A 24999-nucleotide genomic window follows, 5' to 3' on the forward strand; every position below is an offset into this window, starting at 1 on the left:
AATAGTTGACCCGATCAAACCCTGGTCCACTTTAACCCCCTCCTATATTTCATGCCCATTTTCGTCATTTCCTTCCAGATATATCTTACCTACGAATACCCATTATTCAAGTAATTAGGCCATATAATTATTTAATCATAGCTTATTAATATCTTAGTTTAGATGTATTTAATATTTCAAAAAGAGCTATTTTGTATGTGAATTTTATCTTATATTTCAAGAAATTTAATAAATGAAAGTATTGTAAAATTATTATTTTAAAAAAAATACATAGTCACGTCAATATTATTTCGTCAATTAATGACTAATTACTTATGATATTTATTTATATATTCAAATACAAGACATCATATTTGAATAGTAATGATGTGATGGTTTGAATTTGACCGTTTCTCAGTCCAATTTGAATAGTAACACAGAATAATATTATTGTGACATTTTAAAGAAGGTGTTAAGAAGTTTCTGGCTAATGGAAAAAATGCAAATGAGAGAGACATATGAATTTATCAAATAGTTATAAATCAATTTTTAATTAATAATAATAATAAAAGAATTGAATACGACCCTATTTTCAAAAAGTAGACGTTGATTTTTTATCTTTATTCTAAGTCCAACTAATTAAAATGGAAAGGAAGACATCAATGTTTAGGTAGGGACGACTTTTCTTTTCCCGATTCACGGATATTTTTATTTAGATAGGGAGAAAATGAGGAGAGAGCGTATAACATTTTTTCGTTAAATAAATAAGATCAAAAATCGACTGATAATATTTGTTTTCCATTAGATAAATAGAATTGGAGACGGAATTATATTCCCCGTCCCCTTTTTACACAAATCCATCTCTTCCCTATTTAATATAAATATAATTAAAAATAAATAAATTAATTTTGAAATTCTAATTAAGTTGTTGGTAATATATTGATATAATAGGATTTTTTTTAAAATAAAATTCAGCCAAATTGATCCGGTAGTTATGAATTAATTTTGAGAGAATTTTTTAAAAATAAAAAACTATTTGAAGTAATAAAATAGCAATGGGGCCGCCTTAAATAAATAAATAAATAAATAAATTGATTGTTTAAAAAAGAAATTAGAGTGAATAGAATATGCCGTTTTAAGATTAGATCAAACTTTATATTAAAAAGTCAATTAACTTTATAATTACTCCCTCTCCAACATCTTCCACCACTATTTTAGCTTCTAATGTCTAAGAAACATCCTTAAATTATTCATCTATTACTTTAAAAAAAAAACATGTTTCTAATCGAAGCAATCATATAAAATCCATAATAATTATGAAAATGGATAAATCAATGCAACGTGTACCTGTTCTTAAGTTGATATAGATATGAAATTTTGTAGAATTCAAATGATAAGACTCAGTTACCAGCATTAATGGATAATTAGCATTTTAAAGCACATTTATGAAATTTTGAATCGGTTAGTTTTACTGTTTCTTTTTAAACCAAAAATTACCCTTATAAAATTCATTAATTAAAGAGAGTTTATGATATAAGGTTCATGGGACAAAACCCTCAAGTTGACTCGAGTGAAATAAAATATATAAAGAGTTTGCATTAATAATGGATTTGCCATAGTGATATTTCTTCCAAACACCCCCAAGTTCGAGGACAATAACAATATGTTCATTGGTTAAACACACCGACATATATTTATTTAGTAACATGAAATTTTAGAGCATTCAAATGCAAAAAGATTTAGGAACAATTAATTTGGGAAGAGATTAGTTTGAAGTCAAATTTAGGGTCGTGTGCATAAGTGAAGGTGATGGAGTTGGATTTGAATATTGGGAGTCCATTGTTGACCAAACATTCAGAATCAGTAACGGCTAATACTGAGGGATCGATACTTTTTGTAGTTTGAAATCCTCTGCAGTCGAGCTTCACTTCTGATTGAGAACACAAGCAGATGTTGCTTATTGTCACGTTCCATTCCGTCATTCCATGAATCTGAAATCCGCTCATCGTTTGACGGATTGCTATGTCATTCGAAACACATTGACAATTTCCTGAAGAAGAAAAAAATATATATCTAATTCTAAATAAAGAAAAGGACGAAATGAACTTGGAAATTGAAATTTATACCTTTGTGAAGGAGAGACACGAAGAGAAGAGCAGCGAAAAGCTTGGCGAAGGGAGCCATTTTTCCTTTTTGTTCTAAGGTTTTGAGTTGGTGAAAAAAGGAATTTGGGGACTGTCCTATTTAAAGGGCTTGTGTAAATATGGAAATGCGTTTCATTTTAATTTGAGATGAATTTGTCAATTATACCCATTAATTACGAGATTTTATGGTAATAAATAAATAACTTGATAATTATTAGGGCATATATGAAAATCTTCACAGTGGGCCGTGGTGTATAATTGAAGGTCATTTGGTCTTGGTCCAAGATAAATAAGAAGTCCAAGCCCACATGATTTGATATCCATCAATTTGTTTGGATCCAAATAGAGGAGGCTATCCATCTCTGATCTGTTTGCGCCGGTTTATGAGATCCCGGTGACTGCTCAATCTCCGAATCATCGTCGCTCGAGATGGAAAGTGAGTCGCCGTCACCTGATTCTGGTACTCACAGAACTTCCGATCCCGAAACCCTAACATCAGCAATCGAGGGATTGACCATTTCCTCAGATCCTTTAACAAGTAAATTCAGTTCGCTTGACGATCTTGCCCACGAGCTTTCCTCTCTTCAAGATCTCGCCACTCGCGGCTCATGGCGTTCGATTTTAGATAAGGTTGCTAGGGCACGATCTCTTTCCCTGCTTCAAAAGCCCCATGATCACCTCACTTATCTCTCTTACAATGTTCTTGCCCTCGTCAAATTGCGTCGTTTCGCTGAAGGCTTGGCGGAACTCGATTCTCTTGAAGATCTTGATAGCTCTCAGTACAGGTACGAAACTTATCCAATTGTTTACCCTAATCGTACTGGCTCGATGGTCCCCTTTTCACTTCGGTGGCTACATGCCTTGATCCCTATCAAAATGGGCGAGCGTCAAGAAGGGCTGGACCGGTTCTACGAACTTCTGGATTTTGTACAGTCAAAAGTGAAGGATAAACAGGAGAAAAATCTTGATGTCTCAGTGGATTTGTGGAAGAAAAGGGAAGTGTTTGTGATTAACTGTATTATGGGTCATCATTTAAGTAACAAAGAGTTTGGGGTTTGTTTAAGTTTGATTGATAATTTGCTTAGTCGGGATTTTTCAGACCCTGCTCTGATTTCGAAACTTGGGTATATACAAATGCACGTCGGTGATATTGAAGGTGCAAAGCGTTCTTTTAATAAGATTGAGGACATGGTTAAAGAAGGGAAGAGTAGTGTGTCATTGAGCGAGGTAGAGATCAAGAACCTTGTGAATAGGAACAAGGCGCTGGTGTTCTTGGTGAGCAAGGACTATCTATCAGCAGTGAGGGAATACGAGGAGTGCATCGAGAGGGACCATACGGACGTGGTGGCCATTAACAACAAGGCTCTTTGCTTGATGTACTTGAGGGATTTAGCAGATTCGATTAAGGTACTGGAAAATGCACTGGAAAGAGTTCCTACTGTGGCTCTCAATGAAACAGTGATCGTGAATCTGTGCAGTATGTATGAATTGGCTTATGTTAATCACTCTGAGATTAAGAGAACGCTCAATAACTGGATTGCCCGTGTTGCTCCTGATGATTTTGATTCTTCCTGTACTCGGATCTAAGGTAGTTTTTGGTGTTACATAGCTTAGGCAGCATCTGTGCCCCCCCCCCCCCACATTTTTGAGCGTGTGGGTGTTAAGGTTATCCCTTGTATGCAAATCTATTCTTCTCTTTTTTGGGTGTTACGTAGAACTTATACGTTATACAGGTCATCATTCGTATGCTTCCTTATCTACTGTGTCATGTATGTTGTACCCTATGAGTTGCCTTTTAGAATGGTATATTGATTTGTTAACTGTTATGATTGAATAAACGAAGAACTTCAACCCATTTGGTTGATGGTTCTTGTTGTCCAAGCCTCAAGGGATTGAACTTGTCAGCATTTCTAATGTTCTTAGGACCGCATATTTAAGTAATTATTTGTTGTTATTAATTCAATTTTCAAAATTTATAGCATATATTCTTAGTAGTTAATACGTGAACTTATATTTTATCTGTTGGTTGATGAATTGAGAGCTATAAAATATGAAAGGCAAAACAAGAGGGGCAGAATCATTCCTAAACGTTAAGAAAACCTGGCCTCAAAGGTTCCATCGATATTCCAAAACGTTTCTCTATGGGAAAAAGCAATTGGAAAGAGACAACAAAAGTCATTCTTAACGTTTCTTTTATGATCAATTTCCCTGTCAATTGGAGTTGGTTTTGCTAAGGACAGCCTCCAGAAGCCAAGGACTTCTTCATCCAATGACCAAGCTCTTGACTTTAACCTCAAGACAACCAAACCCTCAACAGCAAGAATCCTCCATTGTGTCTTCACCCATTTATAACCTTCCCATTCCCATGCCATTGAGGATTAAGGAAACAAACAAACTTGAGCCTGGAACTATTTGCTACAATACCAATGGAGGCTTCAAGTTCATTCAAGGAAGGTGCAGAGATCGTCTTCTTTGACTTGGAAACAACAGTGCCGAACAGAGTTGGGCAGCGGTTTCGAGTATTGGAATTTGGTGCTATTGTTGTCTGCCCCCTGAAACTTGTGGAGCTTGAGAGCTTTACCACCCTCATCAGGCCAACAGATTTATCAGCTGTTGCAGCAAGGTCCAGCCGACATGACGGGATAACAAGAGAAATTGTTGCAACTGCGCCGTTGTTTGAAGAAGTTGCAGACAAGATATTCAGCATCTTGAATGGAAGGATATGGGCAGGTCATAACATTCAAAGATTTGACTGTGTTCGTATTAGGGAGGCGTTTGCGGAGATCGGCAAGCCTGCTCCTAACCCAGTTGGGATGGTTGATTCTTTGGGAGTCTTAACTCAGAAGTTCGGCAAGAGAGCTGGAAACATGAAGGTAAGATAACAAGTTCATAACATACAGCATTTGGCAAAATAAAAAACCTGTAGAATCATAACATTCCGAATAGTGCTCATATTTTGAACTGTTTCATGTTTAGATGGCTTCATTAGCTTCCTACTTTCAGCTGGGGCAGCAAAAGCACAGGTATATAACAGATTAAATCCCTCCATCTATGTGTGTGTTGTATCACCGTGGTTCACAAAAGTGCTTTGTGCAGGAGCCTTGATGATGTTCGTATGAACTTGGAGGTTCTAAAGCATTGTGCTACGGTACTATTTCTGGTAATGACCGCACAACTTTCGACCGCTTATGCCTCTTGTTGCACGCCCGAGCTATCTAAACACAATTCTTCTTTGTTAGTCTTCTCTGATTTTGGTAATTTCTCCACCAGGAATCCACCCTTCCAAGCATATTGCAGGGGAAGTGGAAGACTTCATCCACCATAACAACTCGAAACAGAGCCAATGGGAAGCTGCATTGCAGAGAAGAAGGTAGTCGAAAATCTCCTCCGTCGTCGCCAGGATATCAAGCGAGATCAGTTCCTTATGCAACAAGGGAAAGATTGGGAATTGCAAAGGTTTCTTTATATATATGTGAATGATTCTTCATACATAGATGGCGAAGCTTTTTATCTCAAACAACTGATGAAAATCTTTTGATTCGAAACAGATGACAGCAAAGGTAAAGAATGTAGTCTGCAGTGCTCAGGGAAAACAGCCCTTTAACATCTTACTCAAACATTCTCGATCGCTACTACACTGACTCGAAACCAAACGCCCAATGTTTGGCACTCCCCATACTTCGTGACTGCAACACACTTCTGTCAACCTTTTAGGAGGCATCCGCCCCCACATATTCTTCAGCTCGACACAAGAAGCTTTCAGGCAAAAAAAACTTTCATTTTGAGACTGCGACACCCGTAAACTCGTTACGCTGTTCTACTGAACTCGGGCTGGCCTTCCCACACCAAATTGTTGTTTTATACTATTTTTTAAAGGGTCTGCTTCTATTTTATAGCATGGGCCCATGCCCAATTTGGGCTTATTTTTACTTTCAGGCACTATCTATTTATTATATATTTTTATATTATCAACATTATTTATTCTTTATTATTATTATTATTATTTGAAACGATACCATCAATATTATTTTCACTCATTATACCCAATTTTAATTTATTCGCCGAATATTTACTGATACCAATAAAAAAAAATAATTTTATTTTTTAAGGTCCAGTAATTAGACTCTTTCACTCATTTCAAATCATGAAATTACAATAATACCCCTAATGAAAAGTCTACCTCAGACAGTACTTCCACCCACAGCATTTTTTAATTCCATTTTTTGGATCTTCTAAATAATTCCGTTTATACAATTGCCCAAATTTACCATATTACCCCTCATCATCTACTAACTTCCAAATCCAACAGCCCGACAGCATCCAACTACACATGCGTCGGCGGACGCGGTGTCGGGATCGCTGCCGGTGCTGTCAACTCCTACTGTCTGGTTCCTTCTTAGACCTCGACCCTCTTTCCCCCGCCGCCGCCGCTTGCCGCGCATCTTTCTTCTTCCCTCCGTACTCTTTTTTCTCATCGTCTTTTATTTGCTTCTCTCTGCACTCCGAACTGCAAAAAGCCGTGTCCCCTCTGCCAAACATATAACAATTTTTTTTTAATATATTCAGAAAAAAAAAAAAAAAAGGAAAAGAAATGGAGTAGTACCTGTACATATAGATATCACGACCGGGAGCGATGGTACGTTTGCAGAGGCCGCACGTGTGAAGAAAGTGATCATTAGAGCCCAACTGAACTCCAAAATTTCTAGGAGAAACCAAGGCAGAGTAATTGAGCATTGTCGTATTATGGGGAACCCCCACGGCGGGAGGCGGCGCGTGGGCGCCCTGATCCGACGATTCTCCCAACTCTTCGTCGGCGAGACCCCCCCTGATTCCGGTCATGCTGGTGGTTCTCTTGATCGGAACACGAGACCGCTTCCCCAGCAGCATCTTTAAAGCAATGAACCGAAAGCGATGAGAGGGAGATGGAGAGTGAGGGGGTGGGTGGACTCTCAGAACACAGAACTCCAAATATATGGAAGTTTATTAGGAAAGAGAGAGGGAGAATCTGGACCGTTGATTGGATGCACCACGTATCAACGACCCCACGTCACGCTTTTTCTCCAATAACTGTAAAGTAAAAATGTTCTTAAATTATTTAACACATAATTTTTCTGATTAATTGATTAATAGTTGTCATTAAACATATTTATTTATAAAATCTTGATTTATTTATATTAAGGCTATAAATGGTAAGATAAATAAATATCCCTTATTATTCTTGAGAAGCAAGAAATTCCGAAATATTTTTTTAATATATATATTAATAAAAGAAATAATGGGTAGTGGAAGAAGGATTAGGCAACGAGAGGGAAACATCATAACGAGGGAGCTGAAAGGAAAAATAAAAAAAAGGCAAGGACAAAAACGTCATTTTCCCACTTACTAATGCTGGAGAGACAATGGGACAGCAATGCCACATCCACATCTCTTCATTCGCCCTCTTTTCGGCCATTCTTTCTCCTTCTACCAAATATACCCTTCTCACTCAACGCATAAAATAGTAATAATTATTTATTTGAATTTTTATTTTAAAAAAAAAAGAAATAAAAAAAATTGGGCAAATATGTAATTTCAACCAGGACCAATACGTGTTGTTTTGATTTGAAACGACAATTAAAACGATGACGTATCATCTAATTCCCATATACGGTAGGATAAGAGGACGTGTGAGTTCAAGTGCATGTTACCAGAAACGGCGTCGTTGCACCTTACAGAATAATTCGAAGGGAAAGTTATTTTTGAAAAATAAAGTAATAGCAGTCGTTAAAATTAATTAATAAAAAAAGGAAGCTGGAAAAGACAGGACAAGCATGAATGACATAAACAGACGAATCTACCTCTGCTGGTTTTTCTTTCTTTTTTTATGATTTTAATTCGGGCCCCACAAGACACGTCATGTTAATTTTTAAAAAATCCAATGATATTCCACGTGGCATTTCTTGATTTGGCTGAAAATGGGATTTCCTTTTTGTTACAAACTTTATATTATAAAGTTTATATAAGAGCATAGATTTTTCACATGGGTTTGCGTCACAACCACTAATGATATCACTACTCACTTACTTATTATTTTAATCCCACACCACCAAAAGTTGCAATTACTTTAGTTTTAAAGATGTCTCGATATTAATACTTATCTTTTCAAATATTAAATAATTTTTTATTGATACTAATACTGTCGTGGATAGACTTCAATCACACAACAGTATTCTAATCGATACAGATCGATGACAATATTTGACAATCGTGTTGATACTGTTTAAGTTGATAACCATTTATATTTCAAATATATAAGTTGTTTAATTGTTCATAATCTAATAATCGATGATTATATATGGACAGAACTATTAGTATCCCTTAAAAAAAAATTAATATTAATATCCTTAAATTTTTGTTAAAAAAATAAAAAAAAAATTAGAGAGAATTTATAAGACGGAGGTCCTATAAAATTTTAAAAAATTATTTTTTAAATGATGATATTTTTGAAAATTTTAAAAATGTTGAAAAGTATTTGATTAATCTTTTTTTAGTTTTATGTATTTTTATTAATTTAGAGTTAGTGCTTAGTTTAAGGGTTTCACCCAATGTTCAGTGTTCTTTTTCCCATTAAGCAAATCCAATGTTTTCCCGGTTCCCTCAGTTTAGTTTGTAAAATTTTGGCATTCAACGTTGTCCAAATCTGCAAAACATCGTGGCCATCGCATTTGGGATCAATAATTTACCATCTCGTTTGCTTCTCTGCTTCGAGTAAATCGGATCACCGGCGTGAGTTTGATCAGCCACTCGTTCTTTCGTATGCAAAATGGCTACAATCTCTTCCTTCTCCTTGATTCTTTTCCTACATTTGGGTGTTTACTATAATGTTGTGCGTATTCTTTGTGTTCTATCGATTTCGAACGTTTTTCATCTGCTTGTGGAGTGACACTATATTTCCCAATTGAAATATGTTGGCTGTTCACGAACTAGAATATTTCTCTCATGCTCACATCTAATATATGATTATTGGTATGTTCTGGGTTATCAGCATGATTTCTTCAGGATTTCTCGAGTTCAATGGAGCAGTTCCAGTTTATAATCATGCCTGTGATTCAAATCCTCATAATGTCTCTTTGATTTCTCTACCGGTTATCCGGAAGGGTTTTGATTCTGATGTACGGCTTTTTAGAAGAGGGATTTGTAGCATGAGAGATTTCAGGCTTTCAGTTGTTTGTGCGACCCCGCAAGTTTCAATTATGGACCACATTACACCTGTTTCGGATTTGAATAGTGATGATTCTATGAGGCCATCAAGTAAGTCTGATTACCTATTAGGAATAATGGCTTCTAATCTTTTATTGGTTCCCAGGAGATTGAATTTCTTTGTAATGTCCATGAACTTTCCTCTTTAAAGTTGAAACAGCTCTGATATTAATTCGACATGGTGAGTCAATGTGGAATGAGAAGAATTTATTTACTGGCTCTGTTGATGTACCTTTGACAAGAAGAGGTGTAGAGGAAGCAATTGAAGCTGGTAAGAGGATCAGCAACCTACCGATCGACTATGTTTACACGTCTGCGCTAATTCGCTCGCAAATGACAGCGGTGCTTGCTTTGATTCAACATCGCTGCAAAAAGGTGTATATCTTGTCTGGTGTTTTTTGTTCCTGCATCATAAAAAGTTGATAGCCTTTGATTAGCTTCTAGTCCTGAGTTTGATGAATTCAGAACTGCATACTAGTTGCTCAAGATGGTTGTAAGTTTGTAATATGAGGATGCATCTGCAAATTCCTTTCATTCCCATTAAGGAATTCTTAGCATTGGATGAGAAGATTTTGTTGTTTAGAAGGAAAGTGGATGTTATTTTGATTGAAGTTTGATTGTTATTTTTTAAACATTCCATAGCAAAAAATGGATGTTTCTAATTTAGACCATTTTATGCTTTCAGGTGCCCATCATTATCCATAATTGTAATAAACAGGCAGAGGCATGGAGCCAAATTTACAGTGATGAGGCTAGAAAGCAATCATTTCCGGTTATTAGAGCTTGGCAATTGAATGAAAGAATGTACTTTCTCTTTTCATGGGAGTCTATATTTTCCTTCTATCTGAAGACTACACTAATTATTTTGATGCACAAAACTATAATACAGGTATGGTGAGCTACAGGGACTGAATAAACAGGAGATTGCCAAAAGATATGGTGAAGAGCAAGTGCATGAATGGCGCCGGAGTTACGAAATTCCTCCGCCCGAGGGTGAGAGCTTGCAGATGTGCTCACAAAGAGCAGTTGGATATTTTAAAGAGCATGTAAGCACTCTTGGATTCTTGTTTTGATTATTTGAAACGGTAAGATTCTCACAGGGCAAGAAGGAATTGTAGATTGAACCACATCTGCAATCTGGGAAACATGTTATGGTTGCAGCCCATGCTAATACGCTAAGGTCTATTATCATGTATCTAGAAAAATTAACTTCTCGCCAGGTAGAGAGACCATATCCCACGTCTTTCTTCAGTGTTCATGTTGTTACCTTCTAGTATAGCTTATTAATGAATGAATATTTGCTAGGAAACAGGTAATTGGGTTGGAAGTATCAACTGGGGTACCATTACTTTACATATACAAGGAGGGAACATTTATGAAGCGAGGGAGTCCTGTCGGTTCTTCGGAAGCTGGCGTATATGCACTAACTAGGGCAAGAATATTCTACCTCTCCATCATCTTATGTTTAGATTTACTGGTATCCTGATATTTGCTTGTAGAAATTCAAGAGTCATTTTCCTTGATTGCTTTGTTGCTCATTGATTGTGATGAAAATGGAGGAAAGAACAAAATAGTTGCTGCTGTGGTCTACATAGACGTTTGGCAACTAGTGCATAGATTAGAACATAATTTGACCATTAATATGCAATACAAGTGTAATGGCTCAAACCCACCGCTAACAGATATTGTTTTTTTTAGGCTTTCCCTCAAGGTTTTTAAAACATGTTTGGTAGGAAGAGGTTTCTACACCCTTATCCCCTCTCCAACCCATGTGGGTTCTCACAATTCACTCCCCTTGAGGCCCAGCGTCCTTGCTGGTACACCGCTCGGTGTCTGACTTTGATACCATTTGTAATGGCTCAAACCCACCGCTAGCAGATATTGTCCTATTTGGACTTTTCCTTTCGAGATTTCCCTCAAGATTTTTAAAATGTGTTTAGTAGGGAAAGGTTTCTACACGTTTATCCCCTCTCCAACCGATGTGGGATCTCAAAACAAGTGCTTATCTGAACTTGGCTATCGTTTCTGCTCACAAACTCTGGAATGTTGCCACAAGCTAACACTGTATTATCCAAATGAGTTCTTTGCTAATCTAAAAGTTTGTGTTTAACCATCTTGATCTTAGATGTCAACTCCAAACAATTAAAGCTTAAAAGGAATAAACAAAGGACTGCTACATGTTCTGTCTATCTTGCTCTACGCAATCACTTGATTGATTAAGCATCTGCCCACTTCCTATATCTTATGCAGAATTTAGCACTTTACAGGCAAAAGTTGGACGAAATGTCATGCTGAATCCCTGAAATTCAGGTAAGAATATTTCGACTTGTTAGATTATTACTACTCAAGAGTATGATCGAAAACAAGGTTACTGCTTTTTTGATGTTGCAAATGAACTAGGTAACCGATCGACTTACCGGCTCATGCTTCTTGTTGTTCTAAACCCAGATAGCTTATAATAATTACGGATTGTTTGTTGCTTGTATATGTTTCTATGGGATAGTGATCAATGTGTTCTTCAGTGTTATTGTTGAAGGTTATCCGCAGCGGGCATACCCACTTCCTGGAAAGACAAGGAGATGGATTCCACAAAAGCCACAGATACAAGTTTCCATCGTTTAGTATGGAAGATGATTTTAATTTTTCATTTATGTTTGTTCGTAATATAATCTAAGTATTAATATCAACCAACACGAGTATAATTCAACCGTTATGATATTTAATTTTTTTATTAATTCTCTTAAGAACCCTTTTATTATTTATTATTCGATGAAAAGATTTAAACATCTTATTCTTATCTGAGTATCCACTGGAAGATCTTTTTCTCTTTGTTTTTTAATAGTTTGTTTGTCTTTTTAAGAATGTAGTGGAATCTTCTAGTGTGATACTTGAAAATATATATCCCGACATTTTAACTAACCGTGTTTGTTTTGGAGGAATAAGTTAGAATGTCGAAAATATTCAAATAATTATGTTTGTTCTATAAGATTTTTTTATGCGAGATTGTCTTAAAATGATGCGTTAAACTAATAATATAATTTTATTATTTTATATCGCATGCATTTTGATATATTTGCATGTAAATTGGGAAAGATAATTTAATTTTAGATTAAATTAATAAAAATATTTCTAAATTTTGTAACTTATTCCGTTTTAATAATACATTTAAATTTTTTAAAAGAATTTAAAAATATCATTTCCTTAATTTTGGATGGTACCCACTCATATATTGTTTAAAAAATACTCTTGAAGGGTAATTTTCTAAATTTGATCCTTAAAAGAAATTAAAAAAAAAAATGGATTATTTATTTATTTTTATTTTTTTTCTGTCTGTAGCTCTAGTGTAGTGTGATGTCTGGGAGATGAAATTAGCGGATGATAAAAGGAGTTGTGCTATGAACTCTGAATCCCAACCGTTTTCATCCCTTCAATCCTAGTAATCTCCGAAAGCTTCGCCGCCAATATCTCAATCCACAAGAACTCCAAAACCAAACACCCCAAAAACAATCAGCCTCCAAAATTATTCTCTTTTTTCTTTTTTTTTTTCCCAAATCAGAAATTAAAATAAAATAAAATAAAATTCAAGAAAAGAAAACAACCCCAGATAAAAGAATCCACCTCGAAACTCTTGCATCGGACCAGATTTGTTCATATTTTCCGGCGGGTTTTTCCGGTCAGTTTGGCCATCATATTCTGGTGCCTTCTTTCGCGACTCCGTTCGCGATTTGAATGCATTGGAATCTCGGGTTCAACGAATGAATGTCGGACTATGCCACTAGTTCCTGGGTCGATATGGGAAAACCCAATAACGCCGCCGCCGCCGCCACCCCCACTGCCACCGCCACGCTCGACACCCTATCCTCCGCCCCCTCCCCGGACAACTCCGTCAAGAGCGATAAGAAAAAAAGGGTATTTACCATTATTCTTTAATTCCTCCTCCGACCATTTCTCCTTTTCTTATGTTTGATTGGATATGTTTCATGCATATTATGGGTCGTACGTTAGTCCATTATCCCAAAGATTTTCAGCTCAAAGAAAACCGACAAGTTAAACACAGACGATGATTTGTTTAAATTAGACTATGGCGACGACGCTGTTGATATTGGTATCCCTTTTTCTTCTTCTAATTTCCTCTGTTCCTCTGAAACTCTCTGCTCATAATTTAAAACGTTGTAAAGGGAAAGGAATTGCAATCAGAAGAAAAGCTTTCTTGGAGTCATCCCCCACCATCAAAAAGAGCTTCTCAGGTACGTACCCGGCCCTATGATACCCAATTGTTGTAGCGAAATGTCACAACAAAAGATGCTTTGATACCCGATTGTTGTAACAGAACTAAAAGCAAGGTCGATCGCACTCACACACTCACGCACCCAATTGTTTGTGCCTCTTTGTTTAATCTCTGCTTGTCGGTGTGAGTGTGTGAGTAAGATCGATCGTGCGTTCAGCTTTTGATACAACACGTATGAGTTTAGTTGAGAGAGATTGATCGATTATCTAAGAACAATGATTATTTGATCAGAAAGAAAGGCAAGTTCAGAAATCGAAGGCTTGAATCTTTCAAACTTTGATCAATCTGTGACTCTACCAAATGAAACCAAGAATTTTCGGTATGTGCCGCGGAAATTTTTGTTGAGTTGATCTTATAATTATCGAAATATCGTTAGAACTCTGTTTGGGGTGTAGGATTTTTGTAGCGACGTGGAATGTTGGTGGGAAAACTCCGAACAATAGCATCAACCTTGAAGAATTCTTACAAGTGGAAGACACGACAGACATTTATGTAATCGGGTTCGTAACATTCCAATGATTTTCCATTATTGCTGTCATTGTTTTGTTAAATTAACACACTTTTGGTGATGTGGGAAATCTTAGGTTTCAGGAAATTGTTCCTCTGAATGCCGGAAACGTACTTGTTATAGAAGACAATGAACCTGCAGCAAAGTGGCTTGGTTTAATAAGCCAAACCATAAACAAAACCAAGAACAACGACTCCATTAATGGTGTCTCTGATAATTCATCTCATGGCTCAAAAGCTTCAAAGGATTCAAAGTCTCTGCCTTTCTTCCAAAAGCCATCGTTAAAGATGCTGAGCAGGAACCTGAGGCCGATTGATGGTCGGCTGCTGAAGGCCTGCAACTGCCCAATTGAATTGGGATCAAAAGAACGAAGGTTGAGGAAGCTCAATGACGACCCGACAGCTGATTTTGACTCCATGATCTCACCGGAGCTTCATAATGAACATGGAAGCTTAATGATGGATCGATTCATTTCAATTTCAGAACTTGCTTCAGCAAAAGCAGGGGATGATGATATGCGCTACAAGCTCATATCCAGCAAGCAAATGGTGGGTTTGTTCCTGTCGGTTTGGGCTCGACAGGAGCTCATCCCTCATATTGGTCATCTTAGAGTCTCCACCGTTGGAAGAGGCATAATGGGTCGCCTCGGAAACAAGGTTACACAAATCATTGACTCAAAAGATTACTGCTTTTTGAAGTTCCTGATCTGTTTTTTAGACGAACCCTTAGAATTTGATGTACTTTTCAGGGATGCATATCGATTAGCATGTCAGTGCATGAGACAAGCTTTTGCTTCGTTTGCAGTCATTTGGCATCGGGAGAGAAGGAAGGGGATGAACTGAGAAGAAACGCCGATGCAGCTGAGATACTAAAAAGCACGCAGTTCAACAAGATCTGTAAGAAGCCCAATAAACGAGCCCCTGAGAAAATAATGGATCATGAGTAATTACTTCACATCAAAATCTAATCCATTTTGTCTGATTTTGTGTCTGTTTTTATGTTTTTTTCAATCCTCTGCTCATCAAATCTATATACAGCCGGATAATCTGGCTGGGAGACTTGAACTACCGGTTGTCATTGAGCTACGAGGAAACCAGGATTTTAGTAGAGGATAGTGATTGGGACAAACTCCTAGAACAGGATCAGGTAACTGAGAACGGTTACGATTACCCACCATGTTACAATGTTGTGATATTACCTACTTTAAGCATAAGCTCTTGCGACGCAGCTGAACGTCGAAAGAGAAGCGGGAAGAGTTTTCAGTGGGTTCAGTGAGGGGCGGATCCATTTTGCACCGACATACAAGTACACCCAGAACTCAGATTCGTACGCCGGGGAGAGCGTGAAATCGAAGAGGAAGCGGCGGACGCCGGCATGGTTGGTATCAGAGGGTGTGCGGCATTCATATCACATATGCATAATTTGAGTTATTGTTGTATTGTTTTTCAGGTGCGACAGAATACTGTGGCGAGGGAATGGGATGGAGCAGGTGTGTTACATTCGAGGGGAGTTGAGATTTTCGGATCACAGGCCAGTATGTGGAGTGTTTAGGGTGGCCGTGGAGTTGAGGAACAGAAGCAGTAAGTTCAGGAAAGGGTACTCATGTGCGGCGCCAAGGCTGCTGCAATTTGAGGAGTGTGTGATACCCAAAAGGCATAGCTTCTACGAATTATAAAGCTTTTGTATATTTCTTCTGTGTTTTTCTTCCCCTTTTCATTTTAGATCAAAACCTAACCAACCTATTCAATTCATTCTTTCATTCTTTCATTTTGACCAACGCTTATGAAGAGAAATCCTAATCTCCAACTTCAAATGCAAATAAAATATCACTTTTAGCCTATCGCTGCTGTTTTTAGTGGTATGATTTGTTCGATAATTGTGTTACGATGTTATGGAAATATGTGCAAAAAAAAAAACTATCCATTGCTTAATAATTTTATCATTGTTTAAATTCGAGACCGTTGTAGAGTATGAGATAAGTCATATTGTTAATAGAATTGTGAGGTTGATATGGTCGGGCCAAAGCGTAGTGGTGGGCTTGGGCTTTCACAAATGGTATCAGAGCAGACGTTGGGCAATGTGGCAGCTAGGATGTTGCCCCCAAGAGGTGGATTGTGAGATCTCATATCGATTGGAGGGTGGATGGAATGTGCCAGGATGTTGGCACCCCAGTTGGATGGTCGATGCAATGTGTGCCAGTCAGGATTCTGGCTCCCAAGGGGTGGATTGTGTGAGGATTATGTGATCCCATATCGGTTGGAGGGTGGATGCAATGTGTCAGGATGCTGGCCCCTTGCCCCCAAGGGTGGATTGTGTGATCACATATTGGTTGGAGGGTGGATGCAATGTGTCAGTCAGGACACTGGCCCCCTAGGAGTAGATTGTGTGATCCCATATCGGTTGGAGGAGTGGATTATGAGATCCCACATCGGTTGGAGGGTGGGTTGTGAGATCCCATATCGGTTGGAGGGGAGAACGAAACATTCCCTATAAGAGTGTGAAAATCTCTCCCTCGTGTTTTAAAATCATGAGGCTGATTGTGATACATAACAGGTTAAAACAAATAAATTCTGCTAGCGGTGGGCTTGGACTATTACAAGTGGTATCAGAGCCAATCATGGAGTAGGGCTAGATCCTTCTCAATAGTAGACGTGTTTTTAAAATCGTGAAATTGACAGCGATACGTAACAGGCTAAAGCGAATAATATCTACTAGCAGTGTGCTTGAGCTGTTACAAATCGAGTATGAGACACGTGATATTGTTAATAGAAATTGACACAAAATTAATTAATATATAAACCAACAAATTATTTTTGAATAATACATATTGCTTGTGATGTTTGGTTATATATTTATTGATACAAAATTTTAAAAATTATTAAGTTAGAATTTGCAGTTATCTGAAATAAAAATAGTAAAGATAAATTGAAGTTGATTTGGAAAGAGGAAGGCGTTAGGAATTAGGAGGGAGCGGGAGGGGTATAAACGCATGCCAGGAAAGCGCGCCACCGAGAAAGCGGCAATATTTTGAATCGGGAACGCGGGCCCTGCTTCTTCTCCTTCCTTAATCCCTCTCTCCTTCCTTCCTTCCTTAAGAGCGGCTGTTTGATTCTTCTAATTTGGGCTATTTGACTCTCCTCGGTAAAATCAAATCTCATCTGCCTTCTCCTCATTTGCAAGGTTAGAATCTGAATCTACGCCTCCATGATTCCTACATTACTATGATTTTGTGAATGTCGAGTTTTCTAGGGTTACTTATGGTTCTGTTAATTTCTTTTGTTTACGTCTCTTTACTTGTTGGCTTTGATACTTTCTTTTCCAGAATCTTGCAAATTTTTGGGGTTTCTGTGTTTTCACTTTGCATCGATTAGGACTTGAATCGGACGACTTGAGATTTTTTTCCATTCGAGGGATTGGGGTTTCTGTTGCAAAAGTTTTAGAAGATAGATTGGTCGATAAGATTAGCGTCCCACCTGCCTGTGTGCGATAATGCGCGAAGATAACATTGGTGATGAGTTACACCACAATCGTCCGGCTCTTGGAAACCTAACCAATCTTCCGTTTAAGCGAAAAATCTCGTCAATTTTAAGTGATTCAGGAGTTAAATCTAGGGATGGCTGCGGAAAAATTGTGGACGGGAAATACGGAGAATCCAAATTCCCGAAGCATGTGCGTTTACAAGCTGCCAAATATGTCAAGGAGAACTGTAAACGTTCGTGTGGAAAATTCTGTTATACAATGGCTCTTTCTAGGTTTAGTAAGGAGCAGGAATCTGAATGCTGTCCTGCTTCCAGCGAAGTTGAAGCTGCTTTGTCTGATGTACCTATGGAAATTGTGCAGTTTGATCTGTTGAACGATGGAGCACATCCTGTGCAAGATGATAAACAAAGAATTACTGACGGTGAAACACTGGAAGTTCCTTGCTTGCCCATTTCTGCAGTTCCTCCTTGCTTACCCATTTCTGCAGTTCCTCCTTGCTTACCCATTTCTGTAGTTCCTCCTTGCTTCCCCATCTCTGTAGTCCCTACTTACCCTGAGGATGACAAGAAAAATTGCCCTGGAATCATGCAAAACAGTGCTGACAATGAAGAAGCAGTTGATCATGTTTCAAGGAATGGCAAAAAGGATATTGAATTTGGTAAAATTGGCTCAAGCGACCATGATTGCACGGAGTTGTTGAGATTACCTATGTCAGGGGATCCCAAGTCCCTGGCACTGGAAAGATGCTCCGGACTTAAGAATGATGGTTGTGCTAATTTAGACATTGACGACTTGTTTGAAACATGTTCTTGTTCATTCTGCATGAAAGGTAAGTAGAATGTAATTTATTTGTTATGTCTATAATTAGAGGTTTTTGAAAATTCATGCCAAGAAAAGGCTAAATTAGTCTGCTTTTGTAATCAGCATCATACATTTGGTCAGACCTTCATTACCAGGACATTAAGGGACGGATTTCAGGTAAACTTGTTCTTCCTTGTATAGTAATAATACCATGCCTTTTGGGTTATTCCCTCCTATAGCTAATCATGATATTTTCATTCTTTTAGCACTTAAGAAAAGCCAGAAAGATGCAAGCATCTTGGCTCAGAAATGCAGCAAAGAGAAAGAGACTTATCATGATCAAGGAAATTCTTCCAAATCAAAGCTAGAATTTGATCTTTGGGGTCAGTGGATGTCACTATTCCGTCATATGGAAGATACGTTTTCTCAAGAAGGCAGCCAACTTGTAAGTGTAAATTCTTTGTACTTGTTCCCATTAGAAATGTGCGTTTACCTTTGAACTGTGATCTTTTCAATTAACCTGTCCATGAAAAAATGAAATTATTATTTTTTCCTTAAAATAACCAATTGAAGGAAGAGGGACTGTGTCGGAAGCCTAAAAGAGCTTAATTAATTAAAGCAATTACAATTTTCTGGCATTGTTAGTATGGAGGGATTCACTAGCATAGGTTCAGTATACTCTTTTAGATTCTTGAATATTTACTTCACCATTTCCATTTACTTGAACCTTGGAAAAAGACTTAACTGTGGTAAATCTTTCTTTTCTGCTATATAGCAAACCAATTTTGTTACCCTAAAAGATCTGAGGGAGGAATGCAAGATGAATCTGGAGATGCTTAATGGCATGCCTATGGAGAAGCACTAGGGTGCTGTTTTCTTTTTTTGCCTGACATTCTGGTGGTTGTGGGCCGTGTGGTTAGTCACTAATGCTGTCCATATTTGTGCTTTTGAACTTCTCGCTATGGATAGGGTAGCTGTATTAGAAATTTGGAATGCATGTAAAATAATCCAATTCTGTTTCTGAATAACCCTATCTTCATCTTTGCTTCTCGGCTTTCATGTATATTTTTAGCTACTTGAACGATTTTTTTGTAGTTTAGTTTAGTAGCTTACCAGATCTTGCTGAATTAGGTGATATGATAAATGATTTAGGGTTATCTTAAAAATAGAAAGAATATCATATTATCAAATCATGTAACTTGCCATGGCAAGTTCTTTAGAAATAATTACTAGTTACTCCATCTACTATTTATTTTACGTACAGAATTCGTGGCTGCCTTGAATTAGATAGGGATATTTGATACATGTGCTATATTGATACAGGTAACTTGTTTGAACTTGTTCTTTTGAGATTCTACTCTTGTCGTAGGCAAATTGAGATTGTGCATAATATGTATTAGGGGTGTTTCAAAAACTTGGTTTGATTGATTAAATGGACCAAGTTTAGGCCTTTTGCAAGAACTCGTTTAGGTCGAATCAATTTGATTATAATAATACCCCCAGTTTGGCATTGCATTAAGGCTTGTGTGGATCTATGCTTCAGTTGTAATGTCAATTCATGGATATAGACATCCACAATGCACTAGAATTCTACTTCATGTAATTATGTAATTTATTTTAGGTGAGGAAATGCATAGGGAAATGCATAGGGAAATGCGGTTGTGGGTGTAAGCCGGCCGTTGCATCTTCTTCTATTGATTATCGTGCGCCACATTCATCTTTAGTGGGTGATATACGAGTTGACATTGTTTTAAAAGTCAACTTGGAAATTTTTAATATTATCCAATTACACGACTTATTTAGCACGATCATTGTCTTGTTATTTTTTTTTTAATATCTTGAATCTCTTTACCTGCCAAAAATTCTTTAATTATTTTAGTAATATATTTTAATTCATTTGTATTATTGGCATTATTATTAGTTGGTGATGACTGTTTGTTTATATACTATTCATTTTGAATAACAATGTTGATTCTCTAACGAAATTATCTGTCTGATAACTTCGATGGGTTATTTTAATCTACTTATTAATTCCATATTGAGAATTGTTTTATTTTATATAGATAACCTAATTAATTAGTTGATAGAATTGAGTTCTCCTTTCTCAATTGTCTTGGTGGAAAAATAATAAAAGAAAAGGTTCTCTTGTAGGTTGGATTTGAAAAATTGTTCATGTTATAATGAGACAGAGTCAATATCAATGAGTTGTGTATATATATATATATATATATATATAGCCTTTATTTTATGAAAGGAACCATGGAATTTGTGGGGAATGGTATTTCTTTGAAAAAGAGAGGGTAATATAGGCAAGTGATGGGATTGGGATGCACTGATGATGGGTTAAATACTAACCGCGGTTCATTTTTGTAAGAGAAAGAAAATTATTGAAGGGCCACAGTGAAGTTGACTCTTGAGCTCATCCTCGAGTGCAGAAAATGAGTTATTCATACCATTTTAGTGATGCGTTGGCGATTGCATTGGCTTGGTTTTTACGCAGACAATTGAGAGGAAGGCCCACGCGTTGGTGTCTGTGTTTGACTCTACCAAATTAAATGGGTATTGTATTGAATTGCGTGGTCAACCCAAATTCCTTTCCCCGCCTCTCTCTCTCTCTCTCTCTCTCAAATTCTGATACATCCCCCAATTCTAATTCTAATTCTGAGTTTCTGCGCCGCAATGCCATTTTGTCGTTATGTTCCACGTCCCTAGATGCTCACACGTGGATGCATTTCATTGAGAAGTGCGCCTCGAATCACGTTATCTTCAAGTTGACGAGAAATTTGGGGTTGGAGAGGTAAACAAAAAAAAAAAAATGGTGCCTCCCTCCATCTGCTGAGTGAAACAGCCTGCCCTGCCCTGCCCTGCCCTGCTTTGGGGCTCTATATAAACACACACACAACCCCCCTCGCTATTTGCAAGGCGAACTTGACACTAGAGAGCCTATACCTTACAGGGTTTTCCTAATTGCTCTCGTCTTTTCTTTTTCCTTTGCTCCCCTTCTCTGCTCTCCCCGCTTCTCTGTGTTCCCCTTTCTGTCATCGTCTGTTCTTTTTTTCTTTTTAAGATTTATGTTTTGGACTTTAAGTTCGTTTTGTTTCGATTGGCCTTGAGGGTGGTTTTTTGAGTCTCTCAGGTTCGTTGTTTTTGTGTTCTGGTTTCCGTAAGTCTTCTAGTTTCTTTTCTTGACATGGCAGCAGCTTTGGATTTTTACACTGGAATTTCAGCGCCGGTTTACTCTTCGGATCCTTTTTTCGAAGAGTTAATGAAAGCACTTAAACCTTTTATGAAAAGTGCTGTTTCATCCTCTTCTTCTTCTTCTGTTTCTTATCAGCCTAATGTGAACCCTGATTTTCGCTCCCCGTCGACCATCCGCTTGTTTCCTCAAGCGTGTTCGGGGATTGAACAAGTGGGTCTCGAGCAATCGGGTCCAATCGGGCTAAACAATCCGACTCCTTCACAAGTTCTCCAAATTCAAGCTCAAATCCAACTACCCTCACAAACTATGTCTTCCTTCCCTTCTTCTTTTTCATTCCAGTCTCGAGTTTCGTCCCAATACCATAGCATCCTTGCCCCAAAATCCATCCCGATGAAGCACACCGGCTCTCCGACTAAGCCCACTAGAGTCTACAGGGGAATCCGGCAGCGCCACTGGGGAAAATGGGTCGCCGAAATCAGACTCCCCAAGAACCGAACCAGACTCTGGCTTGGCACTTTCGACACGGCCGAGGAGGCGGCTTTAGCCTATGACAAAGCTGCTTATAAGCTCCGTGGCGACTTGGCTCGCCTCAATTTTCCACATCTCAAACACCAATTCGGGGACTTCGAGCCTCTTCACTCTTCTGTGGACGCGAAACTTCAAGCAATTTGTCAAAGCTTGAAACAGGGGGAAACAGAGAAGTCACCGAGCGCTCCACCTCCATCTGAATCAAACTCAGTGGTTGACAAATTTAAGGAAGCGGAATTGAAAATCGAAGCGGAGACTTCGTCTTCGTCTTCATCTTCATCTTCATCTTCATCTTCATGGTCATCTCCTTCGCTGTGTGAAGATTTCTCCACCGAGTCCTCCCCTGAGTCGAGTATTAGCTTCTTGGATTTCTCAGATTCGCAATGGGGTGAAGGAGAAGCATTCTGTTTGGAAAAGTATCCTTCCGTTGAAATTGATTGGGCAGCTCTGAATCAGCTGGGCGAATCAGAGTGTTTAATTAGTAATATTTCAATGTAATTTGTGGTTTAATTTTGATGGTGTCTAGTCTGTCCCAAGATTCTGCAATGAAGTTTTAGGCATTTGCAGAGGTCTTGTGTTGGTGAAAGTTGTCTGTGATAGTTAGTTGTAATTCCATAGTGGTGTGCAGGTTCTTTTTTCTTCCCTTGCATCGCCATTTTAGTTATGGGTCCTTTTCTTTTTCGTCTTTTGGGTGGTTCCTGTTGAGTTAATTGCACTTTGAATGCAAATAATGGCGTCTTTATAGTCTCTTCTGATCTGATAGCTTCAGAGAATTTTATGTGGGTCTGGAGATTGATTTTGAGCGTTAAACAATCCTTTGAAATTAAGAGAAATTGTGCGCTGGAGTGAATTAGGGAGTGATGTGCATGCATATTAGAAAAAACAAAAATAAATACAAAGATGAGACAAGGGAGTTGCGTGGAGTGGGAGACAAAGGGAAGAGGGAGAGCATCCACTTGTTTAGAAACCAGTGGGCGCTCCACACCCCGTTTTCATAAACATGGGGATTGGCCGAGTGCTTTAGTTGTTTAGGGTTTAGGGTAGGAAAATTGTTGTTTCCTCGTCTCTTAAGGAGCTAGTGTTCTTGTTAGCATATCGTCCAGTGTCTAGCTCGCTTTGGAAGAGATTTACAAACTTTTATTTCACAGTTCCCCTTTGGAGGATCAGCGTTCTCGTTGACGCACCACTCCGTGTCTGGCTTTTATATTATTAGTAAGTCCCCTTAGAGTCCCAGCGTCCACACTCGCACATTGCCCTGTGTCGGGTTCTAATATCATTAGTAACAATTCAAACCCACCGCTAGTAAATATGGTTCGCTTTGACCCATTGCATATCATTATAAGCCTCACGTTTTTAGAAAACGTCTATTTCGTTCCCATATTCGACCAATGTTAGATCTTACAAACACGCCCAACAAGAGAGGGCACAGCGTGAATCTCATGGACTACAGACAACAATGGGCCATCACCGGCCCAAAAACAGACCTCTAGTTTTGATATAAGTAAACCTATAGCCCTCTAGATTTCCGTGCCTACTTTCACTTTCTTGTCGTGGGATGCGCATTAGGAGGAGTTGGATTTTATTCGGAGACCGTGGGAATAAGAATGAATGCTGCATTTGATCTACAATATTAATATTCTCCGTTTAATAAATATCAAAACTTTGGTTTAAGAATTAATTTTGAAATAAATCATATGAAATTTATTGTAATTAAGCTGACCTGGACATTACTAGGAAGGCCCGTCTGAAAAATTATGCCTCGTTTTCACCGCATGGTAATGAAATTGTCATGAACGTTTGGTTCATAAATACTTTATTTTTGTACCTTTTCTACCATGTACCTAATTCATTTAGTTGTATAATAATAGAGGTTGTTTTCTCATTATCCAAATCATTTTTATTATTTTTATTAATAATCTTCTTGTAGCTACTCTGATGAGAAGAGTAGAGATTTAGAAAACCACGTCATACACACTGGGATCTGGGCGAACCCCACAATAGTCCACAACAGCGGTGAGGCTGTAGGGCTCATGGTCAGTGGCAAGCCACTGGTTCACCGAGAAGCGCTGCTTGTGGCAAGGATGGCCTGGGGCAGAGGCCGTGACCTCGACGTAGTCACAGTACCAAGCGTGGTAGGGACCGGAGCCATTGGAGGTCAAATTGAGAGAGCAAATAGGGGACGTGAGGCAAGGCCCTCTGCCAGTGAAGATATCCAATCTCCCGGTCTCAAAGAAGTTATAATCTGGACCCATAATTCCACCCCATTCCTCCAAATTAGGCACCCAAATCCCCTCCCCAGACGCCGTCTTCACCTCCAGGCCGATGGTTGAGTGCGTGCCGGCCTTCTTCACCGTCCCTGTTTGGACATAGATCAAGTAACCGCACTCCCCGCCCTGCACCATTTCAAATCAAAACACACTTGGTTAATTTTATTCAACGCTTTAGAGAGGGCGGAGGATGGTGGTGTTCTTACATCTACAGCCTCCGGCACGGCGGCGGTGGAGAGTAGGAGGAGGTGCGCGAGGATAAGAAACGGGAGTGCAGATTTGGACGCCATTTTTCTGCCTTGCCATACTCTTTTTCACATGCTTCACTATATATAGAAATTCACAAGTGGCATAAGTGGTTGCCACGTCATCGGTTGAATATAGTCACGTGCTGATTTCCAATTTGGATTATCTCGAGTAAGAAAATAAATTTGAGTTTATTTTTCAAAAAATAGTTGAAATTATTCTCTCATATAAAATAAATAGATTATGACGTGGCATTGTGAGGTCCAACCACGTTTATTTTCGCGTTTCATAAGGATAAGGAAATCTATATGCCGTTTATA

At 38.2% G+C, this 24999-nt stretch overlaps 9 protein-coding genes across 22 annotated transcripts; 6 read left to right on the forward strand and 3 right to left on the reverse strand.

The window, feature by feature from the left end:
- Positions 1 to 315: 315 nt before the first annotated feature.
- Positions 316 to 24761, reverse strand: LOC111497461 (PLAT domain-containing protein 3-like). 2 transcript variants are annotated; one of them, XM_023148261.1, is made up of 4 exons: positions 24640 to 24761; positions 24098 to 24559; positions 1321 to 1326; positions 316 to 333 (listed from the first exon to the last, which is right to left on the reverse strand). In XM_023148261.1, the coding sequence occupies exons 1-2, from the start codon at positions 24721 to 24723 to the stop codon at positions 24119 to 24121; spliced, it is 525 nt and encodes a 174-aa protein (XP_023004029.1). In that variant the 5' UTR covers positions 24724 to 24761; the 3' UTR covers positions 316 to 333; positions 1321 to 1326; positions 24098 to 24118. The 2 variants fall into 2 exon arrangements, with proteins under 2 accessions (XP_023004029.1, XP_023004030.1); XM_023148262.1 differs by lacking the exons at positions 316 to 333; positions 1321 to 1326 and adding an exon at positions 23979 to 23991.
- Positions 1626 to 2169, reverse strand: LOC111497464 (protein TAPETUM DETERMINANT 1-like). Its single transcript, XM_023148264.1, has 2 exons — positions 2106 to 2169; positions 1626 to 2029 (listed from the first exon to the last, which is right to left on the reverse strand). The coding sequence occupies exons 1-2, from the start codon at positions 2161 to 2163 to the stop codon at positions 1719 to 1721; spliced, it is 369 nt and encodes a 122-aa protein (XP_023004032.1). The 5' UTR covers positions 2164 to 2169; the 3' UTR covers positions 1626 to 1718.
- Positions 2470 to 3879, forward strand: LOC111497457 (trafficking protein particle complex subunit 12). The gene has a single exon (XM_023148257.1). It carries the CDS (start codon positions 2553 to 2555, stop codon positions 3708 to 3710), a length of 1158 nt encoding a protein of 385 aa, XP_023004025.1. The 5' UTR covers positions 2470 to 2552; the 3' UTR covers positions 3711 to 3879.
- LOC111497460 (protein NEN4) lies at positions 4086 to 6091 on the forward strand. Its single transcript, XM_023148260.1, has 5 exons — positions 4086 to 4996; positions 5100 to 5146; positions 5220 to 5283; positions 5394 to 5579; positions 5672 to 6091. The coding sequence occupies exons 1-5, from the start codon at positions 4550 to 4552 to the stop codon at positions 5762 to 5764; spliced, it is 837 nt and encodes a 278-aa protein (XP_023004028.1). The 5' UTR covers positions 4086 to 4549; the 3' UTR covers positions 5765 to 6091.
- Positions 6197 to 7080, reverse strand: LOC111497463 (protein MARD1). The gene is made up of 2 exons (XM_023148263.1): positions 6727 to 7080; positions 6197 to 6651 (listed from the first exon to the last, which is right to left on the reverse strand). Exons 1-2 carry the CDS (start codon positions 7008 to 7010, stop codon positions 6495 to 6497), a joined length of 441 nt encoding a protein of 146 aa, XP_023004031.1. The 5' UTR covers positions 7011 to 7080; the 3' UTR covers positions 6197 to 6494.
- Positions 8685 to 12098, forward strand: LOC111497455 (2,3-bisphosphoglycerate-dependent phosphoglycerate mutase-like). 13 transcript variants are annotated; one of them, XR_002720611.1, is made up of 9 exons: positions 8685 to 8916; positions 9148 to 9413; positions 9514 to 9737; positions 10048 to 10166; positions 10252 to 10408; positions 10481 to 10582; positions 10668 to 10839; positions 11613 to 11672; positions 11885 to 12098. XR_002720611.1 is itself a non-coding variant. In XM_023148247.1 (9 exons), the coding sequence occupies exons 1-8, from the start codon at positions 8708 to 8710 to the stop codon at positions 11655 to 11657; spliced, it is 1287 nt and encodes a 428-aa protein (XP_023004015.1). In that variant the 5' UTR covers positions 8685 to 8707; the 3' UTR covers positions 11658 to 11672; positions 11885 to 12098. The 13 variants fall into 13 exon arrangements, 10 of the variants coding, with proteins under 10 accessions (XP_023004015.1, XP_023004016.1, XP_023004017.1 ...); XR_002720612.1 differs by having other exon boundaries at positions 10668 to 10794; XR_002720613.1 differs by having other exon boundaries at positions 10668 to 10794; positions 11899 to 12098.
- On the forward strand, positions 12795 to 15977 carry LOC111497454 (type I inositol polyphosphate 5-phosphatase 5-like). The gene is made up of 10 exons (XM_023148246.1): positions 12795 to 13271; positions 13368 to 13467; positions 13541 to 13609; positions 13882 to 13969; positions 14046 to 14150; positions 14235 to 14814; positions 14907 to 15100; positions 15196 to 15304; positions 15387 to 15535; positions 15608 to 15977. Exons 1-10 carry the CDS (start codon positions 13122 to 13124, stop codon positions 15831 to 15833), a joined length of 1770 nt encoding a protein of 589 aa, XP_023004014.1. The 5' UTR covers positions 12795 to 13121; the 3' UTR covers positions 15834 to 15977.
- Positions 17090 to 19665, forward strand: LOC111497458. The gene is made up of 5 exons (XM_023148258.1): positions 17090 to 17338; positions 17481 to 18467; positions 18563 to 18616; positions 18706 to 18884; positions 19215 to 19665. Exons 2-5 carry the CDS (start codon positions 17648 to 17650, stop codon positions 19302 to 19304), a joined length of 1143 nt encoding a protein of 380 aa, XP_023004026.1. The 5' UTR covers positions 17090 to 17338; positions 17481 to 17647; the 3' UTR covers positions 19305 to 19665.
- Positions 21314 to 22915, forward strand: LOC111497459 (ethylene-responsive transcription factor ERF060-like). The gene has a single exon (XM_023148259.1). The coding sequence runs from the start codon at positions 21630 to 21632 to the stop codon at positions 22662 to 22664; it is 1035 nt and encodes a 344-aa protein (XP_023004027.1). The 5' UTR covers positions 21314 to 21629; the 3' UTR covers positions 22665 to 22915.
- Positions 24762 to 24999: the final 238 nt, after the last annotated feature.

Source organism: Cucurbita maxima, unplaced genomic scaffold, assembly GCF_002738345.1.
Source record: "Cucurbita maxima cultivar Rimu unplaced genomic scaffold, Cmax_1.0 Cma_Scf00023, whole genome shotgun sequence".
In the NCBI taxonomy this organism is placed as follows: domain Eukaryota; kingdom Viridiplantae; phylum Streptophyta; class Magnoliopsida; order Cucurbitales; family Cucurbitaceae; genus Cucurbita; species Cucurbita maxima.